Source organism: Hippichthys cyanospilos, chromosome 7 (genome assembly GCF_059441005.1).
Source record: "Hippichthys cyanospilos isolate Australia breed blue-spotted pipefish chromosome 7, RoL_Hcya_1.0, whole genome shotgun sequence".
Lineage (NCBI taxonomy): Eukaryota > Metazoa > Chordata > Actinopteri > Syngnathiformes > Syngnathidae > Hippichthys > Hippichthys cyanospilos.
The window spans coordinates 18,917,794-18,931,902 of NC_142375.1; the positions used below are offsets into that span (position 1 = coordinate 18,917,794).

The 14,109-nt window shown below is 39.8% G+C and overlaps 2 protein-coding genes across 2 annotated transcripts in view; one reads left to right on the top strand and one right to left on the bottom strand.

The window, feature by feature from the left end:
- Window positions 1–9,406, top strand: part of mxd4 (MAX dimerization protein 4) — a 30,116-nt gene extending 20,710 nt beyond the window's left edge. The window contains exons 4-6 of the mRNA XM_088419734.1: window positions 4,208–4,322; window positions 5,842–6,004; window positions 7,194–9,406. Coding sequence (XP_088275860.1) covers window positions 4,208–4,322; window positions 5,842–6,004; window positions 7,194–7,378 — 463 coding nt within the window. The 3' untranslated portion in view covers window positions 7,379–9,406. The remainder of the gene's footprint in view (window positions 1–4,207; window positions 4,323–5,841; window positions 6,005–7,193) is intronic.
- Window positions 1–14,109, bottom strand: part of LOC148421445 (uncharacterized) — a 64,582-nt gene that overhangs the window by 49,716 nt on the left and 757 nt on the right. The gene's annotated exons all lie outside the window — the stretch shown is intronic.

Consider the following 14,109-nt stretch of genomic DNA (forward strand, 5'->3'; position numbering starts at 1 on the left):
ATGCTGCTGGTCTTTCAGCACCATTGACGTGAAAGGACGTCAACAGAAACCTCCTTTTTTTTTTTTTTTTTTCAAATGGGAGGAGTAAAAAAACAAACTGGCTGGCATTATAAGAGTTAAAAAGTGGACGTCGGTCCACAAAGTGCCCCTGGACAATAGTTTGCAGACCACTGATTCAGACTTAGACTGTAACTCAATTATTTCCCAAACCTTCCACACTGGGAGCCATTTTCAAATATTGCATCAAGTAAACAAATGACGGAAAAGACACAGTCCTTATCAACTTTCTTCAGTCTCTAGTAAACACCATTTCTGAGCCCGACAGTATTTACGAGCTCCAAATCAAAGAACATCCACTTTTGAAGCCAGACAAATTGGAAAATGTGATGTGACTCCGAACCACGCATACCAGACAGTGCGGTCTGTCCGCTATCCTTCATGTACAGCGTTGCGGTGCCACACTTTGCACGGCTGTTTGGGACCATCTGATAAACATAGCGTGACCAGGGCTTGACTAGGGAATAACAAAAGTGAGTGAGGCGGGGGTGGGAAGGACACAGAGTCACATCCCCCCTCCAAATGAGCTGTGCACTCTGGACCAAAAACTCGTGAGTGTGTCTCCTTGGTGGGTAAGCACGTGCTTCGGGGAACAATCTGTCAGGGACGCCCCGCCAGCTTTGACCAGGTCCTGTCTGAGTGATACGCATCAGACGCTTTGCAAGCTTTTCTTCAACGCAGTCACAATAAAACAGCAAACAAAGCGTGTAGTGCTTGAGGGGAGTCCTGCCCAGACTTGTTGAAAGTCGGGATGCTGAATGTCAATATTAAAACCGGTGTAGTTTGAGGCTCAAAGCTACTATTTGGATGGAAGTTTAGGAATCTTTGATAAACATTTACTTGAGGCTTCAGGCTACAAGCCGAGTCGTTGGACTGCACTGTAACTGTAGCTTTCCCGGGGTTAAAAAAAGGTAAAGGTATCGGGAAAGTCAAAGTCAAATGTGACTGTCACGAAAACGTAAACAACAAGGATTCAGGCTGTTGTCTTGAATAAGTTTGAACGTTTTGTTTTTTACAAGTGAGAGCAGTTTTATTACCATGGCGACTTGGCCAGATTTGCTGATGAGGATCACGTTAATCTTATTTAACCCTTCTATTACGTTTGTTTGCAAGGAACTGCAATAAAGTTCCTGAGTCATTTTGACGCGAGGCTTGTTTAGTTATCGAAACATGTAGAAAAATCAAATGAAATCCAAATTCAATACTTTGTTTTACCAGTGTGATATGGTCATGTCTCAGGGATGCAATAATTTCTTGGTCAATATGACCCAGTGATTTGTTCAATTATACCAAGTCAGAAACTATTTTTTTGTGTGTGTGTGATCCAACTGACTATCAGATCTTGCAATCTAGCAGTTCTATTCCACTTTTTTTCCACTCTAAAGTTAGTATAAATACGCAACTCGAGTAATCACGGTTACTGATAAGTACCAAAGCAACTAATACTTTTGATACACAGAACTCCCTCCCATATATTCCAATATTGCCTTTTTTGATGAAATTTTGCATGATATATGGTAATTTTCTGTTATTCTAATTTGATTTTTCTCATTTCTGATTGGTTATTGTAATTTCTGGTCGGTGATCCTAAAACTGCTCCAAGAATATATACTCATGCCATCGCAAATACTGTGTGAGACCTTGAAATAAATCCATGTATTTGCCCGATACCTGGTATTTGCACTCGCCCATCCCTACTGAAAAGTCAATATGTCTAAATGCCATCCATACCTCTGTCATAGTAGCATTAATCTGCTCGGTCTGACACGGGCATGAAACCAGGTGTTCATGACAAGAAGAGCGAGCCTCCCATCTAATTAAAACAAAAATAATAATATTGCAGGTGGATCAAGCAAATGTAGCAGCCAGGTACCCATGTGTGGTTAAAAGTAATACAGGGAGTGCATCTGTACAAGTTTCAGTTACATGTCAATTAAATTATAAATGTTAGTATACAGACTAGGTGTTCTAGTGAGTAAGTCGTTAGAAAATGTCAATTTTCTTGGGCGGAGAGGCGGGTAGTAAGGCAAAGAATACAAGGCAACGCCTTGTTTTTGTTTTTCATTACACGAGAGGCAGAAGGGGGAAGTGGGGTACAAGAATCTTGCCCAATGGCTCAAGTTACCCGTTTGGATGATGTGTAAGGAGCGCTGCTTGGCGCAGCTGAGCACACTGCGCTGAAAGAACCCTTTTTTCAAACGGAGAGAAAAGTCATCCACTTGCTCGGACCCCGCGAGCCTCCAGAAAAGTAACCCCCCCCCCTCACTCCTCCTTGGCTGGAGACCCCCGGCTCTTTCCTGCCTGCTTCCCCTGGCCGAGGTCCAAGTGCTTCATGTGGCTGTGACTGGGGCAGGTTGGAGGTGGAACTCCCGCCCATGTCCTCTGAAGACACTTGTTTTCCGATGGGACGAGGGTGTGTTGGTGTTGGCAGAATGGAGCAAAGGGGTGGAGGGGGGTCTGCGGATGAAGGGGGATTGTGACTACCCCTTGGGAGAAGAGGAAATAAAAGAACTAGAGAACTTTCACACGCCCTTTCTCAGGAATGCCGAATGCACCTGTAGAGAGGTGAGGACCGTTTAAAGGACAAGTTTTCAATTCTCAAATGGGATTGGATTTAAGATGCGAGTGCATGGTCCCTGAGAGTCGCTGCTGCTCCATGCCTGATGTCAAAATTAAACCGACTGGGCTTCCAAGAAGGTTGTGTGCAACTTACAACCAACGCCCTTCCTGAAGACCAAACAGAGAAAAAGCTGTGCTTGTGTCCAGTGTGCCTGCTTGTCCAACTATAAGCCTCTCTCCAGAGCTTCATCTCACTGATTAGGTTTATTGTCATTGCTGCAATGGTCAGTGGAGACCTTCTATTGTTGGGGTTTGTTTACCGTTCAGATGGAGTTAGCCAAAGGAACAAGGGACGGGGGAGGGGGGGTCCTCCGAACAAAGACATGGTTCATGGACAAGCTTGACTAATGGAGGGTTGAAAGGCCCTTATGAACAAATTTGAATGGACCAAGGACAGGCAGGGTGGTAATCCGCTGATATTTTTTGGAGGGAATAAAAGCAGCCCTTTGGATAATACAGAATCTCCAAACAAAGCAAAGTCTGTCTGCGTGGAGTTGCTTTTTTTTCATCACTATTATGGAAATAAACCTGCACATGTGCATCTACAGAGATGTTTACTTGCGGGTTCAGGGACATTAGCTCGGCAAGGGGAGACTTGGCTGGAACGCAAAGTTTTCTGAGGCCTAAAGTTCAGCCAATAAGATGGGAACTTCCCATGCCATTTTGGTCTACGATGATATTTGGACCAGGTTGCTGCTTACAGACTCTCCAGGAGACTACTACTGGGTGGTCATTTTGAACCCTTAGCTGTTTAACAAGGCCTGAACACTTTGGGTGGTTGCTTTGGTCTTGGTTTTATTTTGTTTAAACACAGTGTTTATTCCCCATTGATTGATCTCTAATATTGCGGGATCATTTTTTAACCACGTCAAGTATTCTCTCCTTAACGCCCTTCAGATAAGCCAAATTTAATGGATTATCTGAAAAAAAAACGGGTGAAGTTAGTGTAGTTACCCATTATTTATCTTTCTATTACTATTTATCTCTCAATTAGCATTCAAGATCAACACATGCTAACTTCCATTTAGTTCGCACTTACATAGGGTGATATTTGCAATACTCATGTAATAGAATCCTTAAAATTACTTCCAAATGATGATTCGACAATATTTCATGAGTAGAGGTGCTTCCTATGTTAGAGGGATGAGAACTTGATGTTCTTTTTCTTTTTTCTTCTTCTTCTCATTTTCCTTTTTGACTTACCCGACTTGGTTGACTTTCCCCCCCAGTCCTCAAACCCATCAACCGGTTCCAAACTAAAGAAGGCTTATGTAAAGTGTAAAAACAGGTCGAGAACTGCAATCGGAGGTACTTGCTTTTTAAGGACAAGCATGCAAATCCGCAGGGAATCATTCCTGATCGTGTAGTAACGAGTTTGTCTTGCTCCGTGTATGGTTTTTTTTTTTCTCCCAAAACCTGAACAGTGGGTCTTAGAACAGAAGCATTTGTAAAGGCCCTTCAAGGTCACAGCGTCTCACAATTTACTGCTTTTGGCTTGTTACTCATTCACCCTACTTTTGTGTACTTGCAGACGCGCCAAACTACGGCTGTACTTGGAGCAGCTGAAGAAGCTGGTGCCTTTGGGTCCAGACAGTACCAGACATACCACACTGAGTTTGCTGAAAAGGGCCAAGATGCACATCAAGGTATTAAAACACACCAGATATGGATAGATGTCATTGTAGTTTTGTCAGCAAAATGTGGGCTGGTCCTATTACCTCACTCAAATTTCAAATATGTGGCGTTCATCTGTGCGATGTTATTGAACAAACGAAACAAAAGTCTTACGGTCTGATGATATGAAGGATTAACTTTTGGACACACTTCCAAAAGATATGTACACATGAAGAACAACACGCCTGCGGTGAAGCATGTTGCTTTGAGCTTGTTTTTCTTCAGTTGCAAGGAACTTTAGTCAAGGTGGTAAGACTTCAAACAAAGAAGTTCCAAATCCACATTTTTGGCCTAAAATCTTCAGATGCCTCCTTGGAAACAAGCTGAAGCAAAACGTTTGTTCTGTTTACCAGCAGCTGAAGCAGCATTGCCATGTGGTTGGTGGAAAATCCAGCTTTAACCCTTCATTTCCTGTTTATTGCGCATGTCGTCTCTGTGTAAACATTATAGCCTGTTCATTGTCGGACCTGAAAACAGCAGTTTTCGTGTGAAACATCTCTTTAATCCACCACTACCCCCCAAAAAAAAAAAAAAAATCCATTCTCACGGTAAAGCAAAGGACAGTGTATTATTTATTTATTTATGCTTGGTCATTTCAGCCACTTCCTCCTTGAATGTTGAAATGCATTGAACACGTTATTTTGTAACTTGACCTGTTTGGCGTGGAAAAAAAATGGTTTCGCTTTTGGTTAGGTTTTGAATAGTTTTCTTCAAATGTTTCTCACACTATCGGCCACAATCAACTGTGACTGTCCCTACGGATGCCATGTTAACAGGAGCATGCTAAAGTTAGCGGTATGCTAATACAGTACCCGAATAGCAATCTATGAGCTTTCAACGTTTGAAACTCCCAAAAAATAGCTTCCCCTTATGTTGTGCTTATACAGAAATATTTACAAATTCAATACTTTCCAGTCCAACGTTTCCAGTCCACAAAAGCATAACATGCAGTTCTCATGTACATTCATTCATTGTTCTTGATTTTTTTTCTATCTCCAAGACAGACATCAAAGATTTCCTCTAACTCCTCTGCTCCCTCGTCTGTTTACAAACAATCCCCGTCAAAGATGTCTCACGCGCACCATTTTAACCGTGACTTTTAAACTCTTTTCTCGCTAATGAACAACAATTATGAACTTATTCATATTTCAACTCTTCATAAACGGTACTTTGACAGATGACTTCGAACCAAAGGCATGACAAACAACTTATGAATAAATTCGGCTCACAAACAACTGTCTGAAACGTTACTTGTTTGTATGAGTGACAGGAATGCGATATTGACTGGATATAGTCTATGAATTTGGCTTGTGGAATGAGTGGGACTACTCAACTGTCAAAAATCTTTTTGTACAAAACAAGCTTCTGTTGTCATCACTACCTGACTTTAAACAGATTAGGAAAATTTGCTCGCAATTCTGATGCAAATTCATGTTTGGCTTGGACCCAACATCTATTGATTCAGTGGCTTTTGTCCATTCTTGTTTGCAGAAGCTGGAGGAGCAGGATAGGAAGGCTTTAAACATGAAGGAGCAGCTGCAGAGAGAGCACCGCTACCTCAAACGCCGCCTTGAGCAGCTCTCGGTGTCTGGATCTGTGGAGCGCATCCGCACTGACAGCATGGGCTCCACCATCTCCACTGACTCTGAGCAAGGTAGGATATCTGACTGTTGGACTACCGTCTGCCATGTAGGATAGTATTCATATCAGTCCCGCGATGGGAAAATTCCAAATTTATAGCAGCGGCATACAAAAGTAATCAGTGCATCCGTGCATTTTTTATATCACTTACACAGTTGAGGATCACGAGGAGTATGGAGCCCCACAGACTAGATACTGGACTGGTTGAGATAGAGGGACAAACGGCCGCTTATGCTCACATTCACGTTATCAATAGTGGGAACTGAACACATGCTGCCTGTGGGTTGACCCATATGATCAGTGACAACACAGAAACGTACAAAATAATCAAAATCATCTGTAAATTCATTTTCTATGGCTAGAACTGCACTATTGGTATCTAAAAGTCTATCAAGCCATCCCTACTTTGTATGTGAGGATTAAAGTTGGCTCGGCAAAACTACCGGCATACAAATAAACCTGCAATACAAAGACAACAATACTTCTTGAGTAGCTAATATATAAACAGTTGTGCAGGCTTTCGAAAGCAGTTCTGGCCATAAGCCAGCTAAATGGTGGTCTGAGCCTGACCTCCATATGCTCTTCCATTCAGGCATGGCCTACAGGTGTCTGACACACATGTTGACACCGTATCTGTTTGCTCCCACACCTCAGTTGCATTCTTCTGCTTATTCCTTGACCTGGAGACCTCCCACTGATCTAAGTGTAAAGCCGCATGGTGATTGGAATTGTCTTGGTCTTCAGGTGATTTTGAAAGGTTAACACTTGACAGTCCATCCCTGAAGAAAAATCAGACTTTTTGGCAGAATCTCCTCTATTGGGATTTCTAACCGGCCTTTTGCAGGTGGTAACATGTTTAAGAAGACATTCATACTAGGGCTGAGGGGGAAAAAGTTGACCATGTCGGGTGCTCAGCTTAAAAATAGGGTGACAAAGTATCCGCTTCGAGGCTAGGCCAGAAGCATGTTTGCGCCTTTTCCTTTACAGTACATGCGCACTGCTATTGTTTTTTTGTTTTTTTTTCAAAATCAAACCAGCCAAATTTAAAAGTAATGTTTGTAGAACGTGTTTCTTGGGATATTAGGTGGTATATTGATGTGTATCGTTAATTTAGACATATCAACCACATGGAGTCCTACAATGTCCATAGCTATAAGAATTGCATTAAACGTTTTCTGTTTTGTTTTGTTTTTTGTGCTCAGAGGTGGACATTGAGGGCATGGAATTCACCCCTGTCGAGGTAGACAGCGTGGGGAGCATCAGTGACCCTGAGGAAGAGGAGGTGGAGGATGAAGAAGAGGAGGACCACTACAGCCTCCAGAGCAGCTCCAGCGACACCAGCTACACGGCCCCACATTCCCACAGACTGCAGCCACACCACTGTTAGACTCCCATGGCCAGACCATCCGGCTTCTTTGACCTACACGTCTCACCTCCGGACCACCATGTCCGACAACAGAGTAGTCCACACAAGCCTTCTGAACAGCTCTCATTCTCTGACCCAACATCAACCAACCAACCAACCAACCAACCAGTCAAGCAACTACAGTATATTGCTAACCGACCAACAACCAAGCAAAAAACTAACCAGTAAGGAACTGTATCTTACCAACCAACCAACCGACCAGTCGAGCATCTTTCTTGCTAACCAATCAGCCCACCAACCCACCCACCCACCCACCAAACCCCACCCACCAACCAACCAACAAACCAAGCATTTATCTTGCTAACCAACCAACAAGGCAGCCCCTTAGCCAGTATAGCTGAAGGAGAGCAATGGGGGACTTCTATGGTGAGATGGGTAGCTTTAACTTGTTAATCAGGATTTGGGAGTCTGTATGTATGTGTGCATGTGTGTTTGTATATGTCTGTCAGACAATACCGCATCAAAAGCTCCGCGTCATCTCCACATGGCAATAACACACAGACAAAGGCCTTAAAATATGCAAATCACCTCCTTCGGTTTCTGTAGTCCGTAACGTACACAACTTGGACCTCATCAGCCAGCTGCACCACACAGTACAAGCAATAGTCAGAAATGTGAGTGCGAACAGATCAATGGTATTCCCACGCCAGAATCCGGAAACTTTTTGGCTTAGCACCGGAGAAGTGAAGTAAGAACCAGTTAGCCTGGTTTTAACAATGAAATGGCGGATTTAAGTTTCCTAAAATCTAACTTCATTTTCTACAAGAAAACTTGGATTTATCCAGTGTCTAATCAGAACAAAAGCAACAGTTGTGTTTTTTACACACCCCGACTATCCTGAACACAGCTGCGAAACATTAAATGGGTATCGGCCAATAGAATGGGACTACTTGGTGAAATGGTCAATATGTCGGTTTGTCAAAATAGTAAATTTAGTGGTCCCCTTTTATTGCCTTATATCCAATTGTTAGCCTGATAGCATAACTTTTAAAGTCAACAATTTCAATAAGTAAAATGAGTCCAGTTGCCTCCATTTTGCAACCCTTTTCCGGTTACCAACGCAGACTTTTTCAGCTAGCTTTTTTTTTCCCCATTACTGTTGTGACGGTAAATTAAAAATGTTTTCTGCTGTTAGGGTTAGGCTAACAATCCTCCAGATTGATAATGTTTAGAAAAAGAAAAATGACTTTCTCTTTGTTTCCCGCCATTTCTAGTCTTGAGACAAGCTAAAGCTAGGCTAATCTTCAATATTGAGTCACAGAGCTGCTGCAGGGAACCAGAGCGATTTTTTTTTTAAATTGCCCTTCCACCACCATTTTTTTTGCTTTTATTTTATTTTTTTTGGTTTTGTTGGGTTGCCTCACCACTACTCCACACTACTGACCACTACACTATAACACCCTATGGTGTGGATGGACTACTAAGGCCTTTTTCGCAACTCTATTTGCTCAGTAGCAAAGCGATGTAGCAGAGCATGTAGGAGGAGGGTGCTTCCTCCGAGTGTTTCAATTGGTTCCGGCGGGACCACCAGGCGCCTCGAGAGCCTCGCGCCCCAACATTTTTTTTCCAAGCCAAACAATCAGTGGTTACCAAATGTCAAAATCGGCGTTCCTCCGCAGCAGCTCTGCCACTTTCAAATTATTATTTTTTTTTATGCTCTTCTTAAAAACATCCCCTAAATGACCAACTTTCACTTTTGTTTTATTGTTCCGCAATATTCTTCGCAACCTTTTGTTTAAGGTTCTAAACGACAGTCACAGTTGACGGAGGAGGCGCTTCTTTTGGCCACTTCAGGCTACATCTTTGCGAGAAAAAAAAAAAAGGTCCATCATTTTAGGCCTTGTAAAAAAAAAAAAAAAAGACTAGAAAAAAGATATAAAAGGCTAAAAATATGTCAAACCCACACACAAAAAAAAAATCACTATATTCGCCAGTGTAGTCTCTTTCTCGCATTATGTTTTTGTATTCTATTTTCCTACATGTGCTCTTTTAAAAAGAAAAACATAGTATATATATATATATATATATATATATATATATATATATATATATATATATGAATGGATAGGTATATACGTATCATAGATTTATGTATCTTTTTGTGTAAACATACATACTAGTTTTTTGAATATATAATATGCAAAACTGACTAAGTATGGATGTATACACAAATGTAATACAAAAGCCTTGGCAGAGGTAATAATGCTGTCTCAAGTGGTATTTGCTGAGTAAACAGGCCAAAATTTCAAATCCTAGCTTTTTTTGCTCATATTAAGAGCAGTTTTTAGCGCTGCTTTACTTGTTGATCTTTTTTAAAATGTCTCTTTTATCATATAATAATTACATTTTATAATAATCCAAAATTCATAGCAAATTCAGATTATTTCCAAAAATGTAATTTACTATTTTTTATTCAAATATTTCAATTGTTTTTTGAACTTCCTTTTTCTCATAGCATTACTAATACACATCTTCATTTGTGTTTAAAACTCCTTTTTTCCCCCAATCAACAAACATACAACTTTTTTTCTAGAATTTCTTTTACTTCACGTTTGTCAGCAAAAATAGCATTTTCTCCCCTTTTAATTTGATTTAAATTACATGTTTAAAATACAAATAGTAATTCCCTGTGAAAATGTCCATTTTTTTTGTACTATTACAACCTTTTAACACTTCCCCGTGATACCGTAGCATAGAGATGGCCAAATGAAGCTTCACGAAGCACTTGATGTATTTTCTCCTCTAGATGGCACTCTTCATTCAAAAAAGCCAGGGAAATTTCACACATTTCCCCTGCACCCGTGTTTATTTTGAACGCAAGAGCGGTAAAACAGTAAGACAGGCGCTTCATGAAGCTTCATTTTCCCATCACTAATGTAAGGCATCACTCAATGAATACCACTTGAGAGCGAGCGCTATCATCTCCGTGACGGCCAAGTGGTGAATGCAGTCTTTTTCGATTGTGCAGGTGTACCTAATGTAGTGGCCGCTGCATGTATGTACAGTATAGCGTTGTATAGAAATGGGACGATAAATCTATGTTTAAAGAGAGAGAGATTTGTGGAAGGGAGTATTGGGGGCAGACTCTCCTGCTGTGTTCTGTGCCTTGGTGACCCCGCCCCCAAAACCCGGTCCCCCACTCAGGTTGCTCCTCCCTAACTCCTCCCTCATCCACTGAAAACATCAACCAAAAACACTTCCAACCAGCAGGGGGCGTTCCAGGAGAGGTCCCTCCCCTGATCTCCATCATTATGGCGCCCCACCCTCCACACTGGTAACGCCCCACGGCAGCTTCTCGTCCGCCCCCCCCCAGCGAAAACGGTCAACACCGGGGGCTGGAAACTTTAAGGCTTGAAGCGTGTTTTGTGCAAGATTTTTTTTTTTTTTTTTTTTTTTCAAAGACTTTGTGTTGGTTGAGCAGGCGCGGCCGGGAGAGGAGCGATTTTTTTTTGTTTTGTTTTGTTTTAAGACTAATTGACCCGATGGCAGCTTCGCGGCGCGATCGTCTCCCCAAAAACGTCCCTGCCGGGCCTCGGCTCCAACAACAGTGTTTGCTTTTTTTTCGGTTTGTTTGTTAGCTGACACAGCAATACGACCATCTTGCTTTTTTTTTTTTTTTTTGGAGGGCGGCCAGGGTTTTTTTTTTGTATCTCTTTGTTTTTTTTTTTGTTTTTTGCTTTTGACTGTGGTGCATTTAATGGTGACCAACTCTTGACAACCTCCTATCTGCACTCTCTTCAAACACTGCAGGAGGGTCAAGAAAAAAAAAAATGGAGATTTAAACTCAACAAAAAAAAAGCTGTTTTTTTTTTCGTCGTAAATGACAGTTTACATTCATGTCGAGGATTTGAACATGACAGTTTGTAGCGCTCTTTTTAGTCTGTTGGCTCGAAAATTTTGGGGAGCGGACTGCTGCCACACACACAAAAAAAGGCTCAGTTTCACGTGATGAATTTCTAAATTAGAAAAACCTGCCCACTCTTCAAAAGTAACAAATGTAGGCCAAAACATCCCAATCCGAAATTGGCCAAATGTAACCAGGCACTAGAAGAATGACAAAATTTACATCACAGTTAACAATTAACGTTAATTAACGTTTTTTTATAATAGTCCAAAAATAATTCGCATTTACATTCTTTTCAAAATATTTTTCAAGTGTTTGGCTAAAGCAGGGTCTAAAATGGCTGCTTATGAAGAACGTAATTGATTATTAGAGTAATTTCGGTAATTAAGTACTCAAACTGTTCATTATTTTGAGTAGTTAATTATTATGACTTTAGGTAACTGTGTACAACAGACATTGCTTTAAGTACTCTTATTATTGTAATTCAGTAATTATTTTTGAAGCAATCAAATACTTTAGGTCATTAAGTACATAAATAATTCAATATTTTCAGTAAATAAATACTTAAGTAATTGCGTACAAGAGTGATTAATTGCTTTAAGTACTTATGTAATCCATTATTTTGCGTAATAAAGTACAAATAATCCATTACTTTCGCTAATTACGTCCTAAAATAATGAATTACTTTGATTACTAGTGATTATTTTAAGTAATTATTGACTAAAATCTTTTAATGCTTAAGGTAATGAAATACTAAAGTAATCAATTACTTTAGGTCATTATGTACAATTTTCTTTTTCTTTAAATACTTAAGGAATCTTATTTTAGGTCATTAATGACTAAACTAGTTTAATGCTTAAGGTAATTAAGTAATAAACTAATCCATAACTTTTTTAATGTATTATCTTAAGTATATCAAGTATAAGTGACTTTGGGATTAAATGACCGAAGCAAAATAGTTGATTATATAGTATATACCGTAATTACCTAAAATAATGAATTACTCAAAGTATTGGATCACTTTAGCAATTAGTTAGCTTTCATACCAGCCATTTTTAACCATCTGTTATACAAAAATTGCAACATTTGAGATTGGCTGGACATAAAAAAAAGGGTTCGAATTCAAAGAACTGTTGATCAGTCTGCCTCCTACTGCCCCCTGGTGGTCAAGGATTCCACACTAAAATGAGCACACGTTCATGAATTCTTTTTCAAGTTAATGATGTCATGACTTTTATTATAAGTGATCCTGAGCCTTTTTTCTTTCTTTCTTTTTGGTGTGGCAGTGATACCGCTTTGATAAGAAGCATATTAATTGCATAAAAGATGATCTCTTGCACAGAACCTCCCTGTTGGGATGAGGATAGGGCGAGCGATGGGCCACACGCCGGATTGGACCAACCGGAATCAGGGGCGAAGAACAAAAGATTAGGCCATGTGGAGGAAAAATATAACGACGCAATATTGCAAAGAAAAACAGATCTAAATGTTAGGACTTTTTTGATAACTGCAAAAAAATTTGACAAGAAAATAAGTCCTAATTTGATGTGAATTTTATTGTACGGACAAAAACGTAACAAGTTTTCATCACAGTGAAGTCCAAATATCACCATAAAAAAGTGACAGCAACTTAAAAAAAACAAAACAAAAAAACATTCACATCTTTTGTTCTATAAATTGTCCTTTTTGAAAATGTTTATTAATCATATTTTTTTTCTTTTTCCAAACAAATCTTTCCTTCCAAATGCAAATTTTGGCCTGATAAATGTCTGATTTTCTTGCAATGTTTCATTTTTCAAAAACAATCAATTATGATTTTTTTTTCTTCAGAAAATTACTTTTTTCTTTTGTTTTCCTTTTTTTTATTCTTTTTTTGTCCGAAAAAAAAGTAAAACTAATTTTTACCCTGTAAAATAAAATCTTTTATTTTATTCTTTTAAAATAAAAAAAAACCACAATGGAATATAGACATTAATTTTATAAATTAGGTGCATATTCTTGTAAAGTGTAATATTTTATTGACTTTCATGCTACGTGTTAATTCCTTGCATAGAATAGATATCTATTACTCTTAAAAAAAAAAATCCCCTTCCTCTTCTGAGTTCTCAAAACCTCACTTTGATTCATACAAAAAAAAAATTCCACAAAATAACAATTTTTAACTTGTATTTTTTTTTTCTCGGTGTGGCCCAAACAGCACTTGGTAGAATGTGAGTGGCTGACATCACTTGTAGTTCTTATGCAGACAGTAGCTATGGGGAACCCATTTAACTATATGTGCCTTGTGGAAAAAAAAATATTTTCATAAATAACTAACACAAAGAGATGTATGTATGTATGTGTGTATGTATGTAATAATGGACTGATCATCCACTGTATCCACTCGAAGTCCGCGATGGCCGGCGCGCTTGTAGCTGTTGCACAGAGATTGAACTCACAAACGCAGCGTGACCGCGAGGATGATGAAGATGATGATGAGCGGTCTGCTGTGCATAATAGGTGCTTAACAAATCAATATTCCTGCCAAATACAAAAGTCACTTTTGAACACCCTCACCATGCCGTGTAACTCAACCGTTTGTAACGCCGTGTAGCTTTAAGTAGGGTAACCTTTTTGTAATAGAAATATGAATAGAGATTATAATAAAGGACACTCGAGTCAAGAGGAGACGGACGGGTGTGTGTGTGTGTGTATAGGAGGGGGAGCGTTCTGTGCCAGAGACCTGTAAATATGTTCCTTCTTTTAGCAGATGTGTATTAGGCGTTCACAAAATGTTATATATGTTTTTTGGGTGTGTGTCTGCATGAGTGAATGTGTGGGAGAGTGTGTGTGTGTGTGTGCACGAGTA